Consider the following 11,445-nt stretch of genomic DNA (forward strand, 5'->3'; position numbering starts at 1 on the left):
GTGACGCGAGCGCCACCAAGGGGACAAGAAAGGTATAACACGCAAGTGTTTAAAACTCGGCTTACACTGACAGAATTGTTAAGTAGGCCTAACTATCACCATGTAATTGCATAAACGAAATTTTACTGTAATGCTTACATCTAAATTGTCTCATGAGTTAAAACCAGTAACCAACAAGTATACTGAGGACATGTAATCAAGCTTTGTTTACGTTCTATATAACCATTATAACCTTTTTCCATAGTGTTTAGCCTTGTTTTAACTGTCTTTATCCGAATGTTTAGAACTAAGTATTTTTCCAAATGTCGATATTGTGGAGAGAGAGATCAAAGAGAAATACGCGCAACGTATATTTCTTTATCCCAAAAAGTTAACACCTTAGCGACGTTTGGGAGACCATCCCCAACATTGACGTCACTACCTAGCGGGATCAATAAAAAGGCCCTGCGGTCTTTTGTTCCAGCTTCTTGCCTCTTCAAAACTCTTCGTTTAAACTTTCTTGAAACTAAACGTATACGTTCTCTTAACTTCCTTTACTTTTGAAATTCCGATTTTTGTTTCGTACTTAAATCTCCTTCAGACGAGCTGAGAAAGCTACGACCCTGAATTCCAAATTTCTCAGCGGGAGATTTGATTTTCTTTATTCTGCTTGGAGCTGCCTGTTTAACCTCAGCAACATTAAATAGCCTATATTCCCGAGGCCTCGCGAACCTACGGTGAATGTGTGAGTTTATTTGATTTTGTTGTTGCAACCTCATCCGACCGTTGTGAGCAACTTTGGACCAGAAACTCAGAAGCCTTCATTTATGGCCTTGAATAAATGAAACCACGGCTCTGACGACAGAACCCTGAGTGGGCCCTATAGCGACACCAAACGAACTGAGATCAGAGCAAAAGCCTTGGCTGACAGCCCGTTGCTGCAAGCGCTTCCCACAAGAGGACTCCGGACCCAATCCACTGGTTTCAACCCAACTCGAAAACGACTGGGGTCGGGCCAGAACCGACTTCCCGAGCCAACCGGCAGTCGAGCCTCGCCACGGGACCTGCGGCAACGGTAGGCCAAAACGAACAACACTCTGTGACTCGTTGGTGTTCTATGGGCTCCATCCACAGTTAATAACCCTTAGATTAGACAAATTAAATCTGCAACCCAATTTCAGTCATTCGTTCCCTCATACTCGTAGAATTCTCTCCCTCTACAATAAACTGAAATTCAATCGAACCTTACATAGGCTACCCTGTTTTAGTACCTCCTTGTTGTCATATTAATTGTTATCCCTGTAATATCACCACATTTACCCACAATTGTACCCTCTTTTGTTAGTTAATAAATTCACTTTGAGCACAGCGATGTATGTGTGTGTGTTATTCAGAATCTAGAGTCCCTATACATAGAACTTACGCTCAGATCTGAGACTGACTGATTGACCTTACGATTTCAGAATAACAACTAATGAATTAACCGAACTCTGTATAATTCTCAGGCTATACTCAAGGACCTAAAGCCTTGGGCGGACAAGCAAATCTTTAGGTGGTGCTCCTAATTTCGAGGTATAAATTAATATTCCCGGAAATATTAATTTTCATAACTGTATTAAAATTTTACGTAGCCGAGATCTGCTACACATCATACATTTTTTATTAAAATAGGCCTAATTAACTTACCGGCGGGTTGCTAGTGCCAACTGTTACGGCCGCCACTGGCTGCCTTAAAGTGAGTCCCTGTCGAGGATTGGTTCCTCTGGAGCTGAGACCGTCTACTTCTCTGCCCTTTTGTTGTGTTCACTGATCATAATCCCCTTGTTTTTCTGTCTTGCATGTTTAACCATAACCAGCGACTCATGCGATGGGCACTATTGGTTCAAGACTTCAACCTCGACATCCGATATAAGGGGTCTGAAAATGTGCTAGCTGATGCTTTGTCTAGACTGTAGAGGTTAGCTATGTGTTTACACCCAGCCGCAAGGGCTTGTAATTTCTATTTCGTATAGGCTTCGCCCTCTAAGAGCTGTCGCTATTGGGTTTATCCCCGTGCGCATGCGCAGTCCTGAAGATTTCTTTCGCGCCCATGTGCCGTGCACGGGCCTCTCTCAGGTCCACAAATTAGGTATATAATACCGGCGAGACCAGAGATCTGCTCCCCTTTTTTCTTCAGTGCTGCATAGCAGTCATTTTGGAGAGCAGAGTAGCATCTAAAGAGCAATTTTCCTACTAAAGAGCTTTTCCTATGGCTACTCACCGCTCTACTGTTAAGGTCCGCCGCTCGGAAGGAGTCCGCCTCTGCCCGTCCTGCCACGCCGGCTACATCATGGGGTTTGATCTCCACGCCCGCTGCGAGACCTGCCTCGGTCCCCAGCACGCTGGCCTGGCTCTGACTCCCCGGGCCTCGTGCCCCTACTGTGCACAGCTGCCCGTGGAGGAGAAGCGACGGCGGGTCGACGCCTTCGTGGCCCTGCAGGAGGAGGAGGCTGACGATGCTAGCTGGGCTAAGCCAGTTAGCTTCACGGCGGACCTCGCCGGCGGGACTGCTGGCGATGCAGGGCTTGAGTCCTCTGACTCTGCTCCCTCCATTGCTGGCTCCCCTCTTCCCGCTGGAAGACCTGGAGTTTGACTTCGAGTTGGATAAGAAGGCGGCGTCACTAGCTCCTGCTCCACTTCCGCCTTCCAGCTTGCCGTCCTGCGGGGCTCTCTTCCGGGATCTCCCCAACATAATCAAGACGGCTGCTGAGCGCAAGGGCGTGCCGATGCCTGCTGAGCCTCCTGCACCTGCTCCTAGCGCCATGCTCGCCGACATCTACCAGCCGGAGCAAGCGTCCAGACAAGTTCCTGTGTGGCCCCTTTTCCCACCGCTTCAGCCTTTTCTCTCCGAAGCGGGGGCCTGTCTCGGATTATGGCGTGGATGACGATGCTGCAACGCAACATGTGGCTTGTGGCAGCGTGGAGCAGAGCACCACCTCAACGCTCACAGGGCTCCTGGCGTGATCGCCGCGACTCCCGCCCCAGGCCGAGGCGCCCCGCGGCCACTGCTGCGGCTGCGCCTCCGCCGGCTCCAGCCCAGGCCCCCCGGGCTCCCCCGGCAGCCGCTGCTCCCTCTGCACAGCGCCGCTCTGCCGTCAAGAACAGGCGAGCGGCTTGCTCCTGGTCCAACCCCCCCGCCGAGCCTCCCCGCAAACAGCGGAGGTATTGACGGGACACGGGGGACGTGTGTTTTCTTCCCGGAACAGCCGGACACAACGGCTCTTTTCAGAGCCAACCAAATGTCCATAAAGAGCATGTTCCTAACAGTCAGTCTGCCCCTCTCTCTCCTGAGCTTCCTGCAGCTAATGAAATGCACGTCTCCCACACACAAGCAAGCTCCGCTGCGCACGCACACGCTGCGTCAGTTGTTGAGCCGCTGTTGTCCCTCTCTCATATTATCATGAGTGAAAAACATTCACATCAGATAAACACAACAGCCCACCCACACTCCCTGCCTCTCTGTGGCCTCCCCACCTCTCACCCTTCAGTGTGTGTTAGTGGAGGTTTTTCACCGTGGCACGAGTCTGACACTGAGAATGAGCGGCCGGAGTGTTTCACACTATCGCCGCCGCAGCCCTTTCAACTCAGCCCTCCCATGGGTCATGTCGAGCGGCTCTGCAGCTCACACGGCGGCGGAGAGGGCTCTTATCTGGCTGTCAGAAATGTCCACGGAGGCCCCTCAGATTTTTGCTCACCCGCTTTCAGAGCGTTGCTGCGCGTGGCAAAATCTGCCCATGAACGAGTGGATGGCGAGACTAATAAAGAAAGGTTACACTCTCCAATTCGCCAGCCCCTCTCCGCCTTTCAGTGGGGTGCTGGAGACTGTCATGTAATCGCAGTCAGAGACAACTGCTCTGATGGCAGAAATAACAAGGAGTGGATAATAAGGAGTGATTTCAAGTCCCGCGGGGCGAGGAGAACGAGGGTTTTTACTCCCGTTACTTCCTGGTGCCCAAGAAAACGGGCGGAATGAGGCCGATCCTGGATCTCTCCTTCTTCAACAAATGCATAATGAGGAGGCCGTTCCACATGCTCTCAGTCAGGCACGTATTGGAATGTGTACGTTCCGGGGATTGGTTCACGTCCATCGACCTAAAGGACGCCTATTTCCATGTCCCCATCATCCCCAGACACAGGAAATTCCTGCGTTTCTCTTTCAGAGGAGCCCAGTTTCAATACAACCGCCTGCCTTTTGGCTATTCTCTGGCTACGCCTATACTCATAGAATCTGGGGTTACAATACGTAACCAACGTTAAGAGGGGGGTGTTAAGGCCGCCACTGGCTGCCTTAAAGTAATTGTATTCCTGAGTGCTTCTGGCTGTCATGCAAATACCAGCTGTGCGAGTCCCTGTCGAGGATTGGTTCCTCTGGAGCTGGGGACCGCCTACTTCCTGGTTGCTGTTCTCTGGCGTCTGTGATTGGTGTGGCTGTGACTCGACCGACCCTGCCAGCCAGGACTCTCCAATCAACACCAGCTGGACTACAAATAGGTTGTGTGTCCACAGTTCGGGGCGTCAGAGCCAATGATCAGTTCGCCTTGCTGTTGGTTGCGTACCTCTGTTAGGTAGTGAATATCTAGAGTGTTTGTATTTCCTGTTTCTGTCTGTTGCCTAAGTGGTTTCAGTCAGTTCGACCCTTTGTAAATCACATAGTGTGATAGTGCACCAAGTGTTGGGCGCTCTTTTGTTTGAGCATTGCTTGTTTGTTTACTTTGCATTATTGTAAAGCATATATGTGCTGACCTCCTTTTGTTCTTTAGTGTTTTTTGAGCAGAGTAACTGTAACTGGACAAGACCCTCTTTTGTTTCTCCTTTTTGTTGTCAGCACCTATATAGCCTCTTTTTGTTGTGTTTTCTTGAGTCAACTCCTTTAATTAAACCTTTGACTTTAACCAGAATTCAGTTGTCCTTTTGCCACCTTCATTTCAATTCCAAATCACTTGTTACTACCTTACCTTAACGAGCTGGGTCGTAACACAACCAACATTATCAATGACATGCACCGATGTCTTTTTGGCTATTTTGAGCAAAGCCTCTTACCAAACTATGAAAACGTCTTTTACCAACTACCTGTGGTACAAGCAGGGTGCAAACTACAGGGGAGCTTGGCTCCTCTTAATAAGACATGACATGCTATTTTTGCCATTCATTTCTATTTTTCTGTATCATCATGGATCACGCATAAAATGACGAGCGTCAGGCTTCATCCAGCCAGAGGGAACAATCATCGGCCAGCGTGACCTCCTCTCCCCAGATTAAGTAGTCTCAATAAGGGTATCAATATCAATAAAAGGTGGCCCACTGGTCTGGAGGTTGGCCAGGAATTATCCAGATGGCCAGACCGCCACTGGTCAGCACCGGAGTCAATGAGGACTGAGACTGTGTATGACTGTCCAGCACAGAGAAGTTGGTCATTGAGGGCATTTTTAAAGTTCATGGTTGGACTCTGTGTCGCTTGGGATCAGATTGAGTGCAGGGGACCTTGAGGCATCTCTGGTCCAGAAAACAAGACCAGCCGGACCAAGCGTCACCGCAAGTGGTGTGATCATACCAGGAAGAGAGAAAAGCAAGCGGGGATACGAGTTGATACTGATCCAGACTGGGCCTAAAGCTGTTCCACTCCCAAGCCAACTCCGGGCTAATGCCGCAAGTTGCAAGAAAATAAACTTGATTAAAGAAGTGTCAGGCAAACTCAGAAATGGCAAATCTGAGACTGCTCCGCCATCGTCTTTACTGAGCAAAACAACATCCCGGATCAAGCTATTACTCGACGGGCAGAGCATGTTCTGCGCTGATAGAACACAAGACTCCGGTAAGACCAGATGAGGTAGACTTTGTGTTTACATCAGTGATGCTTTGTGTTTACATCAGTGATGCTTGGTGTTACAATGCAGTCAAAGTGGATGGACAATGTTTACCAGGTGTGGAATTTTAAACCAGCTGGGCCTGATAACATCCCTAGCAGTGTACTAAAACATGTGAGCCAGCTACATGTTATTACTGACATTTTCAACATCTCACTATCTCAGGAGAGATTCCTATACCTAAAAGATCTGCAGTATCTAGTCTGAATGACTACCGCACTGTGGCTCTCACCCCGGGCTTCTGTGGCTCAGGAGGTAGAGCGGGTTGGCTGTTAATCGGAAGGTCGGCGGTTCGATCCCTGGCTCCCCCTGGTTGTGTGTCGAAGTGTCCTTGGGCAAGATACTGAACCCCGATTTGCCCCTGGTGGAATGTTACGGAATGTATGAATGAGTGTGAATGTTAGTTTCCGTTTGAGCACTTAGGCTCAGTGTATGAATGTGTGTGACTGGTGAATGCAGATGTAGTGTAAAAGCGCTTTGAGTGGTCGAAAAGACTAGAAAGGCGCTATACAGCATTTACATTTACCCCCATTCTTGAGGATGTGCTTTGAAAAAGTGGTTCTTCAGCTAAAGAACAACATCCCATCCAGCCTGGACCCTCACCAGTTTGCTTTCAGAACCAACAGATCCACTCAGCCCTCACACACCTTGAGAAAAACAACACCTACATAGCACCAACATGGCTGCCTCGGTTTTAGGTGCGGTTCGTTTTGTTTTGTTTTTGTGTGTTAATTCAGTTTTCGGCTGTGATTCCCGGAGCTCTTTCACCAGGGAGGAGCTTTTCTGTGCTTCACGGAGACGCAACTATACAGAGCGGACCGCGACACAGAACTCTCCGGCAAAACAAAAGGTGGAGGTGTCTGTTTTTATATTAACAATGGCTGGTGTACCGACGTTACAGTGATTCAGCAGCACTGTTCTCCTAATCTGGAATTTCTTATAATTTACTGTAAACCGTTTTACTCCCCCCGTGAGTTTTCTTCATTCACTCTGGTCGGTGTTTACATCTCGCCGCACGCAAACGTGCACGAGGCACAGAGCATGCTGGCCGACCGGACACTGTGTATGGAGCAGACAAACCCGGACTCCCTTGTTATTGTTCTTGGTGACTTTAACAGGGGAAATCTCAGCTAAGAACTCCCCAAATACAGACAGTTTATAAAGTGTCCAATCAGAGAGGGATTTTGGATCACTGCTATACCACAGTTAGCAGTGCCTATCACGCCGTCACACGCTCCACTGGGACACTGATCACGTGATGGTCCATCTGATCCCTGCTTACAGGCAAAAACTACAACTCTGTAAACCTGTGGTGAGGACATCAAAGAAGTGGACTAGTGAAGCTATTGACGATCTTCAGGCGTGTTTGGACTGTACTGACTAGGACGTTTTCAAGAAAGCTACCAACAATCTGGATGAGTTTACAGACAACATGGACCAGGGTGAGTTATAACAATGACAAACCCTGGTTTACAGCTAAACTCAGACAGCTAAGGTTGGAAAAGGAAGAGTCATTTAGGAGTGGTGACAGGACAGGGTGCAGGGCGTTAAAGTACAGGTTTAGCAGGGAGGTGCGAGAAGCTAAACGACTGTACTCAGAGAGACTAAAGAACCAGTTCTCTGCAATCACAAACTATAAACCCAAAGTCCTCCACTCCATAAACGATTCTCGCCTGGCAAATGAGCTGAACCAGTTCTACTGCCGCTTTGAGAGTCAATTGGATACCATCCCCCGTGACTCCTCCGCTCAGCTTCAGCCTCAGTCCACCACTTCTTCCCCTCCCTCCTCAGAGCTGGCCAGCTCCACTCCCTCCCCTCCTCTCTCCATCACAGAGAGGGAAGTCAACGGTGTTCACAGATATTTTTAACACCTCAGTGGAGACATGCCATGTGCCAGCCTGCTTCAAAGCCTCCACTATCATCCCTGTCCCCAAGAAACCAAGGACCACTGGACTAAACGACTACAGACCTGTCGCCCTGACCTCTGTGGTAATGAAGTCCTTTGAACGCCTTGTGTTGTCCCACCTAAAATCCATTACAGACCCACTCCTGGACCCCCTGCAGTTCGCCTACAGAGCCAACAGGTCTGTAGATGATGCAGTAAACATGGCCCTTCACTTCATCCTCCATCACATGGACTCCCCAGGAACCTACGCCAGGATCCTGTTTGTGCATTTCAGCTCTGCTTTTAACACCATCATCCCGGCCCTGCTGCAGGACAAGCTCTCTGACTCCAGGACCATCAGCACTGGATCACCTCAAGGCTGCGTTCTTTCCCCCCTTCTCTTCTCCCTGTACACCAACAGCTGCACCTCCAGTCACCAGTCTGTCAAGCTCCTGAAGTTTGTGGACGACACCACCCTCATTGGTCTCATCTCAGGTGGGGACGAGTCCGCCTACAGGTGTATGGAAGATTTAATTGGACTTTAATATTTGTAACCCACAGAAGACAATCTACAAATGTGTACAATGATGCTCAAATATTTCACTATCTGCAAATGTGTATTTTTACATTTGTGATGTGTAAAATCATATCCACAAAAATACAGGGTGATGTGTACACATTTGCAGATTACTTCGTGTGAATTTGTGGGTCATATACATTTGTAACTTCCTTTTTACCGATTTGTGTAATTATGTCCAATTTGTACTGCGGAGATCTGTAAAAAAAATATATACACATATCACACATGCAAATACACACAATTAAATCTGTGCAAAGATCTTTTTATTTCACATAAAAAGTGTGATTTACGCATTTGTGGATCCATTTCTATACACAAAACTGTTTTTACACATTTGCGAATAGGTTCCTGTCAATTTGCAGGTCACGTGACATTTGTAACTTCCTTTTTACACAATTGTGGAATTTTGTCCACTCTGTCCCGCTGAGATCTGTAAACAGAGATGTGTAAGTTTGAGAGTAATTTACTAGCTACACCAGCAGGTGGCGACAGCGACATTCTCTCCCATGAATTGAAAGGATATTCACGGCACCAGAGCCCTCTGCATGGCACCAGCTAGCGTCGTCCTCATTGGTAGAGACAACAAGGAAAAGGACTGTAGCCTTGTTTCAACTTACTAAGGCAAGTAACGCTGCGTTACTGTTACTGAACGCACCATCCTTGACGTAAATCCACGACTGTGCAGCAGCTCAGCAGCACCCGACTTTGTTGTTCATGTCCGCTGTTAGCCACAAAATAAATGAAGAAAGGAGAACGAGGGAGAGAGGCGTTCTTTCCACAGCTGTAAGTAGCTACTGACATTATAGTGTCACAGCCTAAAATGCAAAGAACTCTGTGCGACCAGCAAAAAGCTTTTAACCGCGAACATTTTTAGATCTGATTTATTGAAGCATCTGCTGAAGCAGCAGCAACATGAAACGCAGCTGCTGTCACTGATGCATGGACTCGTCGGGAGAGAGTGGGTTAACGTAACGTTTTGTACTGAAGACAGCTCTTATAAATAGGCTACATGAGCAGAAAAACTGCTGTTTAAAAGTCAGATTTACTTCTTAATTTTTTTATTTCAGCCGTTTGTGTTAAAAAACCATAGGCCTAGTCCTTGCTGCTGTTATTCATATATTAGTTAGTCCAAAGTTAGAATACCCCCCCCCCCCCACGGTCATTCTGTGGGAAACACTGGAAAGTAATATAGTAACGTAACTAGTTACATTTATCAAGTAAAGTAATAATATGTTACCCAACACTGGATGTCACTGCGCTGTGTTTCTGTTGTATGATTACGGGATTGGCGTGAAGAGGATTTCCTACAATAAATCACTGAGCCTTTCTCTCTCTCTGTTTCCCCATTTTCTCGGCAGCACCTTGGCCTCTTCCTGTCTGAGCTGCTACTGGATTGCCAGCCTTCTGAGCTACTTCTGCTGGCCCACTGGACTCTAATACATCTAAATTTTTCTGTACAAGTGTACATAGTTTACTATTGAATACTTTAGCACTGTATTTGTGTTTGTAGTATGCAGTCTTGTATTAGGCTACTACTGAAGTTGTGCAGAATGCATTTATATTTTACACCTTCCTGTCAGAGCTGTTAAAGAAAGATTTGTAAAAGTATATGAAAAGCAGAGATGTTTTGTATTCTATAAATCTCTCTTAGGAATACTGCATTTCAATAAAGTTATAGCATATTTTGATGTGAAATGATAACATACTTAGTTCTGAAATTATTAAAGCGTTCTATATTTATTGAGATTGTTCTTTTTCGCCACAAAAAAAGGTGAAATTAAATCAGTACAACCAGTTTCTCTTTCTCTCCACTTTAATGTCCAAAACAATGGGAGATGAAACTTTGTGCAGGATATAGACATACTGACAGGACAAAGCATGCAGTACAAAGTATATTTATTCTGTTTCGTAAGTTGCATGGCAATCATTCTTATTTGTGGTTTACCCAAATCTTTAGTTGTTTACAGCTGTGGGGGTTTTTTTCCACATCAAGGTCGAGACAGATGGCACCAAATTTTGTTTCCTGCTGAGAATGGCATTCCCCTACAAATACTGCTTTTAAACGCCATAACAGCAAAAATATGTGGTGATCTGATCGCGTTTGATCAGTGTCTGAAAAGGACCTTAAGAGGTGGATGCATTATTCGGCAGAACAGATGATGTAGGGTAACTGCCAAGATTTGCATCCAGGTCTTTTTTCAGCATAAATGAGTGTTACCTCCCATGAGGTGACTACAGTTCTCGGCAAGCATGCAGAATTCGGCATAACACCGCCCACACTAAGCCAAGGTTCTGCTCAAGGTTTCTGCCGCTTAAAAGGGAGTTTTTCTTTGCCTCTGTCGCCTAGTGCTTGCTCATGGTGGGAATTGTTGGGTCTCTGTAACTAATATTCAGTTCAGTTTTATTTATATAGCGCCAAATCAAATCATAAAGCTTTTCATAAAAGAGCAGGTCTAGACCATACTCTGTGATGTTATTTACAGAAAGCCAACAATTCCCACCAAGAGCAGCACTAGGCGACAGAGGCAAGGAAAAACTTCCTTTTAAGAGGCACCTCGAGCAGAACCATGGCTCTGGGTGGGCGGCCATCTGCCTCGACCGGTTGGGGGTGAAGGAGAGGGGGAGAGAGAGAGACAGAGATGTAGCCATAAAGAGGGAGAGAGGGATGGGGGGGCAGCATACACAATTTACAGGTGCTGGTCATATAATTAGAATGTCATTTCAGTAATTCCATTCAAAAAGTGAAACTTGTATAATATATACGTTCATTCCACACAGACTGATATATTTCAAGTGTTCATTCCTTTTAATATTGATGATTAAAACTGACAACTAATAAAAAACCCAAAATCAGTATCTCAGAAAATTAGAATATTGTGAAAAGGTTGAATATTGAAGACACCTGGTGCCACACTCTAATCAGCTAATTAACTCAAAACACCTGCAAAGGCCTTTAAATGGTCTCTCAGTCTAGTTCTGTAGGCTACACAATCATGGGGAAGACTGCTGACTTGACAGCTGTCCAAAAGAAGACCATTGACACCTTGCACAAGGAGGGCAAGACACAAAAGGTCATTGCTAAAGAGGCTGGCTGTTCA

The 11,445-nt window shown here is 46.7% G+C and overlaps 1 protein-coding gene across 6 annotated transcripts in view; it reads right to left on the reverse strand.

The window, feature by feature from the left end:
- The window catches only part of LOC123960120 (whirlin-like), a 59,807-nt gene extending 56,848 nt beyond the window's left edge, over positions 1-2,959 (reverse strand). For all 6 annotated transcript variants that reach the window (XM_046034673.1, XM_046034674.1, XM_046034672.1 and 3 more), the window contains exon 1: positions 2,240-2,959. In XM_046034673.1, the coding sequence (XP_045890629.1) occupies positions 2,240-2,794 (555 nt within the window). In that variant the 5' untranslated portion in view covers positions 2,795-2,959. The remainder of the gene's footprint in view (positions 1-2,239) is intronic.
- Positions 2,960-11,445: the final 8,486 nt, after the last annotated feature.

The sequence above is a fragment of the Micropterus dolomieu genome, linkage group LG21, assembly GCF_021292245.1.
Source record: "Micropterus dolomieu isolate WLL.071019.BEF.003 ecotype Adirondacks linkage group LG21, ASM2129224v1, whole genome shotgun sequence".
NCBI classification, from domain to species: domain Eukaryota; kingdom Metazoa; phylum Chordata; class Actinopteri; order Centrarchiformes; family Centrarchidae; genus Micropterus; species Micropterus dolomieu.